This window comes from Gymnoscopelus braueri (assembly GCF_963280865.1).
Source record: "Gymnoscopelus braueri genome assembly, chromosome: 18".
NCBI classification, from domain to species: domain Eukaryota; kingdom Metazoa; phylum Chordata; class Actinopteri; order Myctophiformes; family Myctophidae; genus Gymnoscopelus; species Gymnoscopelus braueri.
Genome location: NC_137618.1, coordinates 6,007,506 through 6,026,520, shown reverse-complemented (window position 1 = coordinate 6,026,520; position 19,015 = coordinate 6,007,506). Strand labels below are relative to the sequence as shown.

The window sequence follows — 19,015 nt, the reverse complement described above, 5'->3', positions numbered from 1 at the left end:
GAGATACAGGTAAAAAAAATACATACAAAGATATTTTAGCTAAAACTGAGGCCCTTATCACACCGGTCACAGTGGAAAGGTTTTCCTCCAGTGTTGACTCGCTAGTATGGGAAATGTTTTCCTCAAGTGTGCTTACGCTGGTGGTGTCTCTTCAGATTACCTGACTCATTGAAACCGATGTCACACAATTTACACCGGAAGGGTTTTTCTCCAGTGTTTTTGTATATAATTTTTATTTTTCCATGCTTCCCCCCCCCCCTTTTTTTGTACATATATTTTTTAAATGCTTTTTTTGTACATAGTGGTATTTTTTCTGTATTATCTGTATTTTCATGTTGATATTTGAACTGTTTGGTTGCTACTATATATGACTATGAAATTAACTCAAGGACCCCAACGGAAACAAGTCCGCAAGGACTTTTTTGGCCGGACCTTTTAGACAAAAGCATTATAAATGTAACTGTGTTGTTTTACATTCTTTTGCCTAATAAAAATTTCAATCAATCAATCAATCAATGTGGAGACGCTGGTGTGTCTTCAGCAGACCTAACTGACTAAAGCTTTTGTCACAATGTTCACAGTGGAACGGTTTTTCCCCGGTGTGAACGCGCTTGTGTATCTTCAGACAATCCACCCGACTGAAACTTTTGCCACACTGCATACAGTGGTAAGCCTTTTTTCCGGTGTGGATAAGACCGTGTCTCCTCAGATTACTCTGGTCATTAAAACTATTGCCACAGTATTTACACTGGAAAGGTTGCTCTCCACTGTGGACAGTCTCGTGTTTTTTCAGGACACCTGGATATCTGAAACTCTTGCCACACAATTTACAAGTGTGGGGTGTCTTTCCTTTGGCAGTCAGCTTGTGTGTTTTTACATCTCCTGGCTGAGTTAAAGTTTTGGTAAGCTGTTGATGACTGTAAGAGCTTGTTTCATCCGTGTCTCCTTGTTTCTGGCTGGCTGCAGTGCTGGTGATTTGTTGACAGGCTGCTGAGGGGATCTGTCCATTCCTTAACATTTGGCAGTAGAGGTCACTGTGGCTCCTCTTCATGTTTTTATGGAGAGAGTCCTGAGATGTGAAGGCGTAGGACTCTGGACAGGAAAACAGCTGAGTCTGGGAAGACTCCGACCTCACAGCTGAGAGCAAGTGAGAAGAGAGAGAGAGGAAGAGAGGGGAGAGAAGGGGAGAGACAGGTGAAAATGGTGAGCAGACAACTCGAAAAGCCTCAATCATCTGTCCAACAATTCCCCTGTTTATGAGCACTATGGGCTTCCTTGTTATTTATGACGACAGGAATGCGTTTCTTACGTTTAGTTTCTTCAGTACAGAATTAATTTAGAAAATGTTGTCCTGTACACTGACTAGTATCTATTTCATATTTTTACAATTTTAACATGGGTATAATTATATTTTGAGTTTGTACCAATAAAATGTATATAAAATAATAATATTGACCTACTACCTCCTGCGGGGGAAATTCTGTTTAAAATCAACCAAGCTGATCACTGCCCACAAGGGGCACAAAGCAGTTAGGGTGTCTTGCTCAAGCACACTTCGACCTTCACTTCACTTCACTATTCAACACATTCCGGGTGCAAAAACGGTCGCAATTCCTAGCCTTAAAATGAATACTTACTCCCATTATGTCCCCTTTAATTTAAGTACAAGGTGTGAATCAGTTCATGTTCCTGAATTGTTCACAGTAGTTAAGGGGTAAGTACAAGATTTCCAGAATTAACGTATACGTAATTTGTGCGTCGTTGTACATCAAATAGCAAAAATAGTATATCTTCAAGACGATCAAGCTCAATGTGTCACATCATGTGACATGTTGTGAGCTTATAGACCTTATATATTTTCTTTTTTGCCTGTTATGACCTGCTCAGAACAGGGATTAATGTGGTTAAATTAGGTGAACCACTTCCTCTCTGCCACCTACCAAATATGCGCTGTTGTTACGATCCTAGGTCTAGGGAATGAAAGGACCGTGACATCAGGTTGAAAAGCGAAGTGTTGTTTTATTGAATGACCTTTTGGGTTATTTTAAGTTTAAGAGGAATTTCAATACAGCATTTTACAATGGACGCACTTGAATTTTGCATAATGGACAAACCCCAGACGCAAACTAATAAATAAACAAAACAACCTACCTATCCTTACTTTTAACCCTCTAACTATCCTAACCTACATCAAAACAAAAAGTACAATGGGAATCTAAATTAATCTATCTGTTCTAATCTAAATAAGGGTTGTTTACAAAAAGCTGGCGCTGGTGGTTTGTAATACATACCACAGGGTTGTGTTTGGAACTATAGGACAACAGAAAAATAGCAGGTTCACAAACTCAAAATGTGGGCACCTGTAGAGCACAGAGGGCTACCAAACTTTTAGCACCCCTACTGCAACACAGCACTCAGAGGACAGCATGTTACACCATGTAACACACTGCCAATTCACACAGCTGCTCACAGCTCTTAAATAGGAGGTCTTCTTGATTGGTCCAGGATGATTGAAGGTGCCTAGTCAATCAGTGGCAGCCAGGTCTCGTCCCCAGCAGGACCCGAGCTGGGTGAGTGCATGTCATGGTGCATACCAATGCAACAGTGAATACAATAAATAAAACCCTTATATAGAACACAAATATGTAACAGCTATAATTTGACAGTTCAATATTGTTCTGCCAGTAACCTGCACGTAATAATTAAAGAAAAAAAGCAACACAAGCACCTGATAGTCAATCATGGTAAATGTATGCATTCACAAGATAATGAGAACAGAGAAAGACAATGTTAATTTAATTTAGTCATTTTGATTTCGTCCGATTTTGTGATTCCTCTGCTGTATCCTCATGTTTTTAGATTAATTATTTGACTAAAGCCTTCACCACAAACTGTACAAGACAAGGGCTTTCCCCTGTATAAGTCCTCATGTGTGTTTTCAGTTAACTCTTTTGACAAAAGCCTTTGCCACAAACTTTACAATTAAAAGGTTTTTTCCCGTGTATGAGTCCTCATGTGTATTTTAGGATCACTCATTCGACTAGAGCCTTTGTCACAAACTTTGCAAGTAAAAGGCTTTCTCCCTGTATGAGTCATCAGTAGATTCATGTTTTGAGTAAAACCTTTATCGCAAAGTATACAAGTTGAGGGCTTTTCCCCTGTATGTGTTTTTAGTACACTCTTTTGACAAAAGCCTTTGCCACAAGCCTTTCCCCTGTGATTTGCCTTTGCCACAAAGTTGACAAGTAAATGGCTTTCCCAGAATGAGTCCTCATGTGTGTTTTGTGATGGGCCCCTGGGGCCTTTGCCAGGGTTCTAACTTCTGTGTGTTGTGCTTAACCATTGTCTGTTGCAGTGCTGGTTTGGAGGGTGGAGTCGGAGACAATCAGGGGAAGGGGAGACACCTGGCCATTGTCTCCCCATAGACGATAAAAGACCTGCTCTATTCATGCTCTGTCACTTCATTCTAGTGATGGGCCGATACCACATTTCTTCAAGTCGATACGATACCGATATTTTTGGGGCCAATTTTCCGATACCGATACCGGAACCGGAAACAGAAACACACCGGAAACGGGACCGGAAATGGCCATAAACCGGAAACGGATGTACCAGAAACGGAACCGGAAATGGTCATAAACCGGAACCGGAAGTACATAAAAAGTATCGATATTTTTTTTAAAGTATCGATACCAAACGATATTCAGACAATCGATCGATATATCGATACAAGTATCGATATGCCCATCACTACAATTCATTCCTCCTCAGGCCGCAGAAGCGGCCACAGAAGAGCTTTTCTGTTTGATTTTGTTTGCTTGCCTTTGTTAGCCTCAGTTAAAGTCAGGTTTTGTAGATCTGCTATTTTCACAATATTTATCTGTGGAACCAGTCAAACAAAATGGGGTTCCCCAGTTCAAATATGATTATTTTGGGGGGTCACAGCCTGAAAAGGTTGAGAACCACTGCATAGATTATTGAATCAGGTCCATTTGGTTCCATGTGTGCACTCTGAGTTGCAAATGTTTGTGAAGAGAGACATCTCACTGTGTGAGAGAGACAGACAGACAGGCAGAGGGGAGGAAGATAGGAAGAAGAAGAAGACAGGGCTTGTAGATCTGCTATGTTCACAATATTTATCTGTGGAACCAGTCAAACAAAATGGGGGTCCCCAGTTCAAATATGATTATTTTGGGGGGTCACACCCTGAAAAGGTTGAGAACCACTGAATTGATTATTGAATCAGGTCCATTTGGTTCCATTTGTGCACTCTGAGTTGCAAATGTTTGTGAAGAGAGACATCTCACTGTGTGTGTGAGAGAGAGAGAGAGAGAGAGAGAGAGACAGACAGACAGACAGACAGACAGACAGACAGAGGGGAGGAAGAAGAAGAAGAGAGGGCTTGTAGATCTGCTTCTATACCACCACCTTCATCCAGCCTGGCTGGGTCCAGGATCATTGGCATTTGATGGATCTCATGAAAGAGTGGAACATTGGTGGCAAGCATGGTGTAGCATGTAGAGAAACATGATGGGTTGGAGGTGATACTAGGGCATCGTTATTTTTGTCTATCTGAAAAAATTAAACATTTCTTCCAATCAGTTTGCCTGTTGGCTAACATTGGATTTGCATTTGCCATTTTTTGGGGGACTGATGTCTGATTAATGCTGAGGGGCTATCCTTTTACCAACTTAATCAAAGTGATACCGCAAATTCAGGTATGGGATACAACTAGACCTAGCCCGATCATTCATCCAGTGCCTTTTAAGTCCCATATGATCTGTACACCTTCCGGGTAAGTATACATGAACAAGTCATGAATAACCCCGCTTACCCTCGGCTCGGCTCTCCCACGCTGGCACACCCAGTAAAACATTTTTGTGGCCAGCAGCATTTTCTTTAAGAGTGGCCCTTACAGAGTATTTGTGCCAAATGTCATGCTTGCATCACAAAGTGAACGATTATGTCACTTTGTTTGAAGGTGAAGTTAGGATGGGGGTGCGACCAGCTTGAATTTTTTTTTTGGTTTGTTTTTCTGTACAGCACTTTGTTAACCCTGAACAAGTTTTAAAATGTGCTATATAAATAAAGTGGATTGGATTGAAGGAGCTGTACCATCTTCTTCTCAAATGAGGTGAAAACATCGTGCACAGGGGTACTTAATTGAGAATGGAGTGCTGATGCGCAAGTGTGTGCCACATGGCAATGGGTTCATTGGAGACCCTATCTATCAGATTGTAATTCCGTCCAAATTCCAGGAGGTCATTTTGCACATCTCTGATGATGAGTCAGGGCATATGAGGGTGCGTAAAACTGTTAGAAAATGTTATTTTGGCCCTGTGTTAAAAGAAGCGTGGCAAGGTACATCAAAACATGTCATGCTTGTCAACCAACTGGAAAGCAAAATCGTGGCTTCTCTGTTTCCTAATTTGGCTAGTTATCAGCCCAAATAGGGTTTACCTCAGGTTACAGTGAAATCTAGTTAAGAGCTTGTAGATCAGCAATTTTCACTAATTTGGGTCCCAGGCAAATGTCTAATTTCTCTTTTGGGTCTTGAGCTAAAACGTTTGGGAACCACTGATATGTGACATACAGTATCTAAGACGTATGACTACACGTTTGGGCATGGATTCTGTGCAGCCATAGCCACACTTGACTAAAATTATGACCAGAGAGCCACCACAGTTATTTTCAATAATAGATTACCTGCCACCAACAAATAATGTAGTTTATAAAAACTATGAACATAATAAGTGTATGTTAACACAGACCTCTACAGTAGTCAGTTAGAATCAATAGTATTAAAAAAAAATAAGTACATACCTATCCTGTACAACTTTACTACGGGTTGCAGCATTGCAACAAAACGTCCAGGTCCTTTGTCCATCTCACACCGTTCCTCTGACAACGTTGAATATCTTTTGGAGGCCCTCTCTCTCGATGCTGTAGACCTCTCCCTGTGGTGCTCTGTTGAAATCACCAGTAGAAAAAGAAAAAAAAACATTTAATTATCTGTGATCTGTTGTGAGCTTGTAGATCTGCTACTTCCGATGATGCGCTACATCACTGTTCACGTAATTTGGCCCTTGGTGAAAAAGTTATTGGGGAACCCTGGCTTCCATGCAATGTTTCCTCTGTTTTAGAGTTGTGGTACTTGGGAGAACTTCTACTGTAAATTAATGTTCAAATAATACGTCTGATGAGAGAGAAGCTGATAAAAAAGCCAAAAGGCAAGCACATCTACTACTAGGCTGGATGCAGGATCAAAAAAGTTAAAGAGTGTATAAGAATAAAAGTATGCACACCAGTATTGCTGCTCCAAAATACTCATTTTTTTTACTTTTACCCCAAAAATGAAAAGTAAAATTGCATTTGGGAGCAGCAATACTGGTGTGTGGAATTGTATTCTTATACACTAATAATAAGTCTGACCTCATCAGCTACAATACTTTCTAATTAACCAACACACTTTGACTGTGGTAGAATTTGTACGTCTTGTGCTGAAATGTTTGAATATTTTTGTACAACTGTATCATAATGAACAGAAAATAAATACGGTGAGATCCTGGTTTTGATTTCGACAGTCGAGACCAAACAATTTCGAAAGATTTTCTATAATGTAGAATCAGAATCGTGACACCGCCCTAGTTTCATTTAAAGTAACTTGATGGGGCTGGGAAGAACGCTAAACTTGTTCACTGAAAAGAAGAGGTAATAATTTGCATTTCTTCTGCATTTTCTTTCCCCAAATTACATTTTGGGACTGTTTTGGGTCAGTGATTAAAAAAAACAGAAAAAAAAAAATGACATATTTTTCGCTTGAAATAACTTCCATAAAGGCTTAAGCGGGGGACAATGTGTGTGTGTGTCTGTCTGTGTTTGTTTGATAGACAGCTGTCACCTCTTCTTCCCAGTACTGCTTCCCAGCACTGAATCTATAGTTAATTTAGAATGTAGTGGCATGGAGTACCAGACCCACTTTTACCCCTGGTGAAAGACCTACAAAACAACAACAGAATCAAATAAATAGAGAGAGAGAGAGAGCTTGAAACTTACTGAGATCCAAGTGGTCTTCAGGTTCCTGTTTAAGGTGGTCTTCGGGTTCATTTTTAAGGTGGTCTTCAGGTTCCTGTGTAAGGTGGTCTTCATGTTGTAGTGTAAGGTGGTCTTCAGGTCCCTGTTTAATAGAAACTGTCCTGACTTGAGAACTCAACTTCGCCTGCAGGTTGGACTCCACAGACTGGTCTGGAATGGAGTAGAATGCAGATTTAAGGACTTGTTTTTTGTGTGTTTTCAAAGACTGGATAGTGATGCCAAAAGCATGTTTTTACCAGTATGGTATGTCACTTAATTAGTGCTGGACAATATGGACTACATTTGAAAACAGATCCCCCCCCCCCACTCCAACTGTCAATATTCAATAACTCAATATCTATTGTATTAAAATGTATAAACAGCCTAATATTCCTGTATAAACTGACCAAATAGATTCAAATTATAAACCAGAATGTTAATTTAGAAATTATAATCTATACAAAGAAATATAGACTTGTTGCCAGCATGTATTTAAAAGAAATACAATTTCTAAATAAAATCAATCAGTCAAAAATAAACTAAATAAAATGTAGCAGGCAGTATTTGAAATTGTACATTTGAAACAGCCTACACATTTTATCACAGATTTACGGATCCTGGAATGGAGAGGACACACTTAAACAAACACTTAAAACATTTTGACATCAGTCATCCATGGCACTGTTTCCCAAACAGTGGGTCGGGACCCATTTGTGGGTCGCGGACCGATCTTTGTGGGTCACAAGTAAAGTTTCCTACATTTAAAAATATTAATATCTTATTTCAAAAGATTTAAAAAAGTTTAAACAAAAGAATCACAACTTTTCATTTAAAGTTGAAGAAGTAGTCAAAATAGCAGATCTACAACCTCACATCGCGGCCGCGAAGTGACACGTTGTTGTAGATCTGCTATTTTCACAAGTTTGGGTCCCAGGCAAATGTCTAATTTCTCTTTTGAGTCTTGAGCTGAAATGTTTGGGAACCACCGATCTATGACATACATGTATCTATGACGTATGACTACAAATTTGGACACGTATTCCGTGCAGTCATAGCTACACTTGACTAAAATTATGACCAGAGAGCCAGCACGATTTTCAACAATCGAATACCTGCCACCAATAAATCTGTCTGTTAACACAGACCTCTCTCTACAGTAGTCAGTTAGAACCAATAGTAAATAAAACAGTATACCTATTCTGTACAACTTTACTACGGGTTGCAGCATTGCAACAAAAAGTCCACGTCCCTTGTCCATCTCACACTGTTCCTCTGACAACGGTGAATATCTTTTGGAGGCCCTCTCTCTCGATGCTGTAGACCTCTCCCTGTGGTGCTCTGTGGAAATCACCAGTAGAAAAAAACACATTTCATTAGCTGTGATCTGTTGTGAGCTTGTAGATCTCTTACTTTCAGTGATGCGCTACACCACTGTTCACATAATTTGGCCCTTGGTGAAAAGGTAATTGGGGAACCCTGGCTTGCAAAGATGTTCTGTTCTGTTCTGTTCTGTTGAAATGCAGCCAGTATTCTTCTGACTACAACGATATCACCCTTTACTTATTGATCATTGCCATATTGTTGCCGGGTCAACTCAGTGCATAGAAACCATAGGAAACATTTAGGTCGGTGCTCCTGTGTTGGATATTTTGTGATTATGTGGATTTATATGCCTTTTTTATGTCAGCCAACTACATTTGCAGACTTCAGCCGAGTGCACCAGCACGTTATAAGCAAAATGTAACACTTGGTGGACGTAAAGAATATCAATGAAGACCGCCTGCTGATGTCTGGACTCAAGCATGGCCATCAGGTCGAGAATATTTTCATTTACCTGATAGAGAATCCTGGTAGTACTTACATTTACTTAATTAATTCAAATCTTGAAATATTTCATGGCTTGCTGGTGCGCTGGGTTTTGATTACCAACAGCCGTTAGGTTGTTGGTATATATTATATGGTATATTTGCACCCGTTTTATTGCAAACTATCTCAAAACAACTGATTAAAGGGGAATACCACTCATTTTCAACATTGAACTGTCTTTAATATACCTTAGAGATGTTGTGTGGAAATAAGAAAAAAACTACAATGTTGCCTAGAACTGGAGAATTGATTGAGGTCATGTGATCAGTGACGCGTGATTTGGGAACGTACGGGACCGGTTGGCAAACCCCGCCCCCGACTGTCTCCACTGGCTGAATCACGCCTGCTTGAAAGGTACATAGGTGGGGCATTGCTGTTATGCCACACAGTTAGTAATCTCTCAAGAACATATTTTGCTCTGCGTTTGAATCTGTCGGGGGGGTTCGTCATATCGCGTACGCACTGGCCTACAAGTGGGCGTGCCTTCAGATCAGGAAGCAGGCCGCGCTTTACCCAATCAAATGTAGTTGGCGGGATTCACGTGTCCGTCGATCCTTCCCCACTCGAAACAAACCTAAACTCATTTAACAATAGCGTCCTCGGAGCAGACAAAACCACAGAAAGATATTCACATTTTAACTTACTCTTTCATCATAGAAACAAGTGGGCTTATAACCAAAACGATCCATGTTCTCTGGGAGAAGTGGTGTTAGTGTTCCGTGTAGAAATATTGTTAGTGGGAATGAAAACATAGTCGCACCACCGGAAGTGATGCGCTGAAGGCAGACCAAAACCCTGGTTTCCTTGCGCACGGGTGCTACGTCAACTTCCTCCCAGAGCCAACTGAGATGGTCAAAAACAGCAGAGGGCGCTGTTTTTCCTTTACATTTGGCGATGGGTTCCCAGATTGCACAGTTAGTTACAGGACAATGTTACTTAAAAGAAACACAATATAAACGACAGCGTTTGTGCATTTGTGCAGTAGGAGAGGCGGATGCTATCAATATAGCATCCATGATCCATCCATCTGCAGGCTGGCAGACGGATGTTTGCTTAATCCGTTGATTTGAAATAAAGAAAAGGAACGGATGGTTTTCTGCTGAGGAAACAGCAATGAAAGCGACCAATTCCAGAATAATCATTATCTCAATATATTCTATATATCATTCTATATCATTATCACAGGGACGCGGCCGCGGGGGTTAACAGAGGGAGCTGCTCCTGCAGTCTAAAATTTCATCATTCCACTCGGGGGGGGGGCGGGGTTTGCCAACCGGTCCTGTACGTTCCCAAATCACGCATCAGTGACATACGCACAGTGTACTTTTGGCTCCACCCTCTAGGCTGCTGCATTCACTAGAATGGGGAATCTCACTTCCAGCTTAAACAGTGCGACTTGTAGTAGTTTATAATGGCATTATGGTTATATATCACATTTCACAAGACATAGTTCTTGTAGATAATAGAGATCAATTGGCTGAACATGCTCTAATAAGTCTTAACTTTATATTCAAGACACACTGTTTCAGCTGGAAGTCAGATTCCCTATTCTAGTGAATGCAGCAGCCTAGAGGGCGGAGCCAAAAGTACACCGTGCGTATGTCACTGATCACATGACCTCAATCAATTCTCCGGTTCTAGGCAACATAGAAGGGGGGGGGGGACTTTTTTCTTATAACCCCACAACAGCTCTAAGGTGTACTAAAGACATAGTTCAATGTTGAAAATGTTGAAAATGAGTGGTATTCCCCTTTAAGGTCACCAATTTCCCCCACAAAATTGTATTAACTTATTTTGTAATTAAAATGTCCAAATAGCAGATGAAAACTTGTGAGAAAATCATTAGCGAAAACAGCCGCATCAGCTTGTAACAACATTCATGTCAAACAATTGATGGTTTAAATGACAATAAACAAGTTGAGCTGTGACTCACCGCTGAGTGTAAATTGTACCTCGTTTATGAGACGTTTTTCACCATGTTGTCAGTTCTACAGGTTCTTGTCTACTTCCAGGTCATAGTGCTTCACGCCTGCTCAATACAATACTCAGACCCTGTTAATGCCTTGCGCCCCCTGGTGGAGGAGATGAGGAACTGTCGCTGGGTAATGATTTCAAAACTGCCATAAACAAATCACCTTCAGGAGGCTGCAATTCCAAACTGGCCCCTGTCAAAGTCTTATTTCTTGTTTTTCATACCAGTAACCTGTAAGCTGACTGTACGACGTTCTGCATAGTGTATATCTGTCTTTTTTCTTAAATGTCATCATGATTTGAGAGCGTGGGGATCTCATTTTAAATAAGCCATTGTGCTTTTATGAGTGATCCAGCAAGGACCTTGTATTGTGAATTTATTGTACTTCCATGTACTGCTTCCATGTCTTTTCTAAATTAAGTATTCAATCAATCAATCAATCAATCAATCAATCAATCAATCAATCAATCAATCAATCAATCAATCAATCAATCAATCAATCAATCAGAAGGAGACCGTTAAGGAGAGAGTTTGGTTCACTTGTTCATTTCAACGACACCTAGGTTTGATATGCATCAGACCACGGTGAACGTTTATTGCTTATCTCACCACAAGGTGGTAGCATTTATCTTTCTCTGTAATGAATGTGTCCTCGTTAGTATAGTGGTCAGTATCCCCGCCTGTCACGCGGGAGACCGGGGTTCAATTCCCCGACGGGGAGATGGCATATTTATTTTCCTTTTAACTCTATATACAATGAATATATATTTTATAAAGTGAACATTTCTGAAATATTTAGTTCCAGGGACCCACAGAAGCAAAGTTTTGAGTTACAAATGTCCGCTTAAAAAAAAAATATATATTTGCACAAATTTGTTCATGATTTTTCAAAAATAACAGATGTACAAGCTCATAGTGCGGCACTCGGTGCCGAGCTATGAGCTTGTACATCTGCTATTTTTGAATAGCCCAAAGAAATCTAAAAATGAGATGCGTTCTTGGATTGAATGGGGGGGGGGGAGTAGACTAGGCCTACTGTTATGAAGCCGGGTAATCCTTAAACAATCCAGTGTAATCAGATACTTTACTGTGTTGGAGTGAACCAACTATGTTAGCAATTACAATGAGAATGTATTTAATTAGAAGGATTGTTTTTGTTGTGTTTAAGTATAACAATGTTGACAAGCAACACTGTCATACTATGACATTCTCTGTGGTGGAAGGAGTACTCAGATTCTTTACTTGAGTAAAAGTACCAAAACCACAATGTCTTTTACAAGTAAAGTTCATATATATATAATTATAATGTTTAATATTATTATCATTATTATTATTTCTTTTTATTCCAAATTTGTCAAATCTGATCTTCAAGATCTATTATTTTCGAATAGATGACGTGAAGGGCTAAGTGGTTAATGTATATTTTGTAATAATCTAAATATCAAAAATACTGAAAAAGAATCAAATTAAATGTAAAGTAAAATACCTGAGTAAATGTACTTAGCTGCTTTCCATCACTGTCTGTTACTCCCACTGTGTTTATTTTGTCTGTCTGCATTTCTGTCTGTCCGCCTGTCAGTCAGTCTCTGCATTTATGTATTTGTCTGTCTGTCTGTTAGAGTAGTTGTGTTTAGATAATACATGTTCGGTTTTTCTGTCTCCCATCCTGTTTACACACAGTGGTGTGTGTGTGGTCTGTTTGAAGATTAGCATCTAGCATCCCCACCTTCATCCTCAATATACAGCTGTCTCTTTATGCGTGCCTGTGCGCGCACGTGTGTGTGTGTGTGTGTGTGTGTGAAATGATATTGTGCATTTGTATAGTGTCTACCAGTGGTGTAAAAAGTACTCACATTCTTTACTTAAGTAAAAGTATCTATACTGCAATATAGAAATACTCTGTTACAAATAAAAGTCCGGAATTTAAATCAATACGTCGCGATGCGACACGTGAGCTTGTAGATCGGCTATTTTCAAATAGCATAGGTATAAAATAGGGCTAAAGTGGTTAATGTATGTTTTATAATGTAGTAATTTATATCTGCAAAGTAACTAGTAACTAAAAGTTTTCAAATAATTGTATTGGAGTAAAAGTACAATATTTGCCTCTGAGATGTGGTGGAGTAGAAGTAAAAGTATAGACAATTGGAAATACTCCAGCAAAGTAAAAGTATCTCAAAATTTTACTTAAGCACAGTACTTGAGTACATGTTCTTAGCTACTTTACACCACTCTGTGTGTGTGTGTGTGTGTGTGTGTGTGTGTGTGTGTGTGTGTGTGTGTGTGTGTGTGTGTGTGTGTGTGTGTGTGTGTGTGTGTGTGTGTGTGTGTGTGTGTGTGGTTGTGTGTGTGTGTGCACGAGAGCGCCCGCGTGTGGGTGTGTGTGTCTGTGGTCAAGTTAATTGCTAAATGTCACGACATCCTGCATGTTTGATGTTCCAGTAGTGACCATTCAGCCCAAGCAGCCTGACGTATATCGTCTTTTTGATCTGGACTCCACTACCGTTCTAAGAAAGGACACAAACTTTCAATTAAATAATAATAATAATGACTTTTCCCCTCCCTAGAAATGTGGTGGCAAGAGTACAATATTAGTCTGTGGAATGTAGCTGAGTGAAAGTCGTAAGTATGCAGAAAAACAGATACTCAAGTAAAGTACAGATACTCCAACATTGTCCACAAGTACAGTACTCAAAAATGTACTTTGTTACTGTCCGCCACTACTTGTTGTTGAAATGTGCTTTAGTAATAAACTGTCTTTGTCTTCCCGTTTGTACACTGTAAAGGTTAAATGAACACTGAGGATTTTACAGCGTAGGGCCCACTGTGTTATAGAGAGAGAATACGTTCACTGCATTGACCTCTGACCCCTGGCCTCTGATTAATTTCATTCATTGATTGATTGAATACTTTATTGTCAAAAATGTAAACAGCAAGTAGTAGTTACTTTTTGATTTATATTACAAAACATACATTAACCACTTCAGCCCTATTCAAGCTTTGGCTATTTTCAAAAGATTTTATTACATTTTAGACATTTGAAACTTGGGACATGGGACATTCTGCATATTGAGTACTTTTAAAGGCATACTAGGTAACGTTTTCAACAAAACTAAAGTTAAATTGTATATCTTTTGTGAGTGGCAAAAGTTTCACAACACCCACTCCATGAATTTCACCCCCGGAAGCCTTTTATTTATATATTTTATATTGAACGTGGACTGGGGGGACTTTCCCGGGGAAATGACGTCATCTGGCCGGAAAACGGAGGTGGAAATGCACTGGTTTCCTGTTTGGCCAGGAACTACCGCAACGGTTTCCTGTTTGGCCAGGAACTATCGCGCTAATAACAAAAATGAACCTCACGCTGATTTTAAGAGAATGTAGGATTAGAAGATCGAAAAAGAACAGAAAAAGAAAGCACAGCTCATGGTAACTAATGCTCCACTGGCTAAGAGAAACGATCCGTAGATAGTATAAAACAATTAAAAGATCGCTTTTTGAAACGCTTCCGGCTTCCGGTGAAAACGAATGGAATTCTGGGTAATCGAGGACTTCGGAAATTGTATGCAGTGACGGTAGTGACCAGCAGAGGTTGCTAAAAATCGTTAGTTGTGAATTTGCATTGTACAACTTTAACTTTGATCCTTTTATTGTACATTTTGATGGCAATACTTTTGTGCTTTTACTCAAGCACATTTTGAATAACGGACTTTTGCTTGTACATTGCAGTATCTGTCATGATTTATGACTTTCATCTGCTTGTCCCAGTACACACATGTGCATCTACGTAAGCATTATTGATATCCGTGATACAATGACCGTCAACTACTTTATCAGAGAGACTGACGTCTGTGAACAATGATACAAGATGCATTTTCTATTCCTATCCATTCTGTTCTTGTCCTTGTTCCATATTATCTTCTGGTCACGTCATGTGTCCACTGTACAATATTGTAAGTGTATATGTCACAGGGAAATTGGCATTCCAGGGAAATTGAAAAAGGAGCGCTCGTTTTTAGGCGCGGGGCTTCGGCGAGAGGATTTTTGCTACTTTTGTGTGAGGCTGTAGTGTGATGAAGTAGAGCATTCATTTAAGAGAGAAATATAGAAAATGTTACAATATGGAGATAAGAGGTTTCTGCCAACAGCAAAGACTTGACCCAATGAGGTGATGTGGATGCGAGTTAGACTGCGTGTGTGTGTGTGTGCGTGTGTGTGTGTGTGTGTGTGCGTGTGTGTGTGTGTGTGTGTGTGTGTGTGTGTGTGTGTGTGTGTGTGTGTGTGTGTGTGTGTGTGTGTGTGTGTGTGTGTGTGTGTGTGTGTGTGTGTGTGTGTGTGTGTGTGTGTGTGTGTGTGTGTGTTCATGTACTGTGAGTTCTCTGTACAGTGTTGACAGACAGAAGCCAGCTGCCCTCCTTGCATTCCTGTCTCTCTCTCTCTCTCTCTCTCTCTCTCTCTCTCTCTCTCTCTCTCTCTCTCTCTCTCCTTAATTCTGTACACACTCATAGTCATTCCCTGCTCCTGTATTCCCATACACATCAGCACGCACACGCACACACACACACACACACACACACGCACACGCACACGCACACGCACACGCACACACACACACACACACACACACACACACACACACACACACACACACACACACACACACACACACACACACACGTTTGTATTACTATACCTGTGAGGACACCAACATTTTCGGACAGCAATTGTCTGAATGCTATTTTTTGGTCGTTCTCATTTTTAACCCTATAACCCAAAAGCTCAAAATAATAATGATAATAATATATTTATGTAGCGCTTTTCTTGGTACTCAAAGTCGCTTTACAACAAAAACAAATAAAAGAAACAGCTTTATTAAAGAGAGAAAGGCGGGGGGGGGAAAGCGAGTCTGAAAAGGTGGGTTTTGAGGGAGGCTTTGAACAGGGCAAGGGGTGGGGCGGCTTTGATGTGAGGTGGGAGTGTGAGGGGGGGGGGGGGGGGGGGGGCTGCAACTGAGAAAGCCCCGTCACCCCATAGGTGTGTTTCTTTGTTTTGGTGATGATGTCCAAGAGGTTGTGGCTTCACCAGACCATGAGGGAGCAGGAAGGAGCGTGGTGTTTGAGGAGGTCAGAGAGGTAACAGGGATCCTGGATGTTGAGGTGCCTTGTAGGTGGTGATTGGTGTTCTGAAATCTATTCTGTGTTTGACTGGGAGCCAGCGAAGGTCATGGAGGCCTGGGGGTGATGTGGTCTCAGGATCGGGTTCTGGACCCAGTTGCACCACCACCTCACACTAAGTTCAAACTTAGCCTAGTTATATAGCTTAGCCCATTCAATCCGGGGACGCATCTCTGTCATTTTAGATTTATTTGGCTATTCAAAAATAGCAGATCTACAAGCTCATAGCGCGGCACCGAGTGCCGCGCTATGAGCTTGTAGATCTGCTATTTTTGAAAGATCGTGAAAATGTGTGCAAATCTTTGAATATATATACAACTCAAATCTTTGCTTCTGGGGGTCCCTGGAACAAAAATATGTTACAAATGTATTTAAAAAAAATTATAAATATATATTTAAAGATTTGCACAAATATTCACGATTTTTCAAACAAATACCAGAATAGCCGATCTCAACAACGTGTCGCCCTGCGATGCGTTATGAAGTTGAGGGTAAAAAAAGAACTGGAAAACACTGTTAATTTTGGCAGCACATTTTGATTTTGTTTTTAGTCACATAGTCTTTTGAATAAAACTCAATTTAGTTTGAGTTTTTATTCATTTTGATAAACTATTATATGAAACAAAAGTTTGTGCATCAGTAGATGTTTTGTTCACTGAAATACTCTGGGAGTACCAGTGACAACCAGGAACAGACTGGGTGACAAACACAGAGAGTGTGGTGACATCTGGAGAGACAGAGGAAGAACCCAAAAGCAAGCTACAGACTGCGGTGGGGTGACCAGATCCAAACTATTGCTTTCTGTTGTAAATAGGTTCAAAATGCAACAAATAAAACAAGCTTGTAAATAACTGTTCTAACTTGATTCTGTGTGTTGAACTTGAACTCTTGTCAGAATGGACATCATTCTCTACAGCTCCTGCAGTATACTCCTATTTCTCTTTTGATTAGATCAGCGTTGCTGCAGCAGTTCCTCTGATCATTGTCTTTCAAAATAACTGCCTCCCCGACCACAATGTTTAATAATATGAGGCTCTATGCACAGCAGCCATATTCTCCCTTCCTTTTCTCAATTCCACTTCCTTATTCTCACAGGTGTTAGTAAAGAAGGCTCTGTTCCATTTAGTGTAGCACAGTGGTTCTCAGACTTTATTTTTATTTCAAGGACCCCCATAACTCTGAGTGTACAACTGGAATGGTTCTAATTGTACACTCTCAGAGTTACACACCCATAAGGGTCCATTTGGAACCATAAGGGTCCCTAGCAGAGTGTTTTCAGTGAGCCAACATGCTCAATATCAGCACCCTGACTCTGTTTGACCTGAATGGAACAGAGCCTTCATTAGCATCATTGGTAACGCCTTTGAAGGAAGTAAGGAAGCGGCCCAATTTCTTTCCAACATGGCTGCTGTGCTTTTAGAGCCTATATTCAACGTGTACAGAACCGGCAAAATCAGCACAACAACAAAACGTTTCTGCTTCTTTCTCTCCGTCCCGCTCTCACGCTCCCTCTTCCGCTAGACAGAGGAACTTTTCAAGTCTAAAGGTCCTTACACACCGGCGAATATGCGAATATACGCAAAATTCGGACTCGCTCCGAATAATTAAAAGACGCTTTTTCGCTTCGCGAAACTGATGTGGACGCTTGCATTGACTTTTATTCGCATGAAGAATTCGCCCCGGTGTGTAAGGACCTTTACTCTTCTCCCACGACCGGTACTTTCTTAGTCTGAACACGGCTGAGCGAAAGCAGACTGTTGACTCACAGAGAGCTGCTGTGTGAAACAGAACGCTAAACAAGTATTTACCAATTCTCTGATTTTAATATAAGGAAGGGTTGGAAGCCGGTTTGAGTTTGAATTAACACTGTTGGCTGTGTGTGTGTGTGTGTGTGTGTGTGTGTGTGTGTGTGTGTGTGTGTGTGTGTGTGTGTGTGTGTGTGCGTGTGCGTGTGCGTGTGTATTACTATTGTGAGGACATAATAAACTTTAGGACAGCATTGGAAATAGTTGAAAATAACCAAAAAATAGCACATCTAGATCTTGTGACATCGGCACACAGCTTAAGTACAAGATAGGGAACACTCTAACCCCAAACCCTAAACCAAACTTAAACCACACACCCACACACACACACACACACACACACACACACACACACACACACACACACACACACACACACACACACACACACACACACACACACACACACACACACACACGTGTAACCACCATGCGAAGAGCTGCACTAGTAGACCTTAAGTGGGGAACATAAAAAATGAAGAACTGTTTACATTTGAATTTTTACGTTGCAAAAACACACAGTTTCTCGTTAGTGTGAAACTGGGCCTGTGTCAGTGCCAAGGTGGCTGACATCTGAAGTGCACAGCGCCCGCCTGACCACCGTCTATCAACGGCAAGCATTTAGACCTAATGCTGGGCAGCTATTTGCATTAATATGTAAGTAATTACTGTCAGTGGTGGAAAGTAACTAAGTACATTTACTCAAGTGCTGTACACTTTTGAGTTACTAGAGTATTTCCAATTTCCAATACTTCTATATACTTCTACTCCACTACATCTCAGAGGCAAATATTGTACTTTTACTCCAATATAATTATTTTAAAACTTTGGTTACTAATTACTTTGTAGATTTTGATTATTATTACAAAACCCCTTCAGACCTATATAGGCTTCGGCAATTTGAAAATAGCATATCTACAAGCTCACGACAAAGCTTGTAGATCTGCTATTTTCAAAGGATCTTTATTTGAAAACCTGTGAAATGGGACCTTCTGCATAATGAGTACTTTTACTTTTGGTACTTCAATGCCAATACTTTTGTGCTTTACTCAATTACATTTTGAATATGGGACTTCTAGTTGTAAAAGAGGATTTCTACATTGCAGTATTGATACTTTTAC

At 40.4% G+C, this 19,015-nt stretch overlaps 1 protein-coding gene across 1 annotated transcript; it reads right to left on the bottom strand.

Annotated features, from left to right (window-relative positions):
• Nucleotides 1-360: 360 nt before the first annotated feature.
• Nucleotides 361-10,933, bottom strand: LOC308106157 (uncharacterized protein). Its single transcript, XM_080457212.1, has 5 exons — nucleotides 10,874-10,933; nucleotides 8,269-8,412; nucleotides 7,057-7,245; nucleotides 5,824-5,967; nucleotides 361-1,137 (listed from the first exon to the last, which is right to left on the bottom strand). The coding sequence occupies exons 2-5, from the start codon at nucleotides 8,330-8,332 to the stop codon at nucleotides 509-511; spliced, it is 1,026 nt and encodes a 341-aa protein (XP_080313338.1). The 5' UTR covers nucleotides 8,333-8,412; nucleotides 10,874-10,933; the 3' UTR covers nucleotides 361-508.
• Between the last annotated feature and the right edge of the window lie 8,082 nt (nucleotides 10,934-19,015).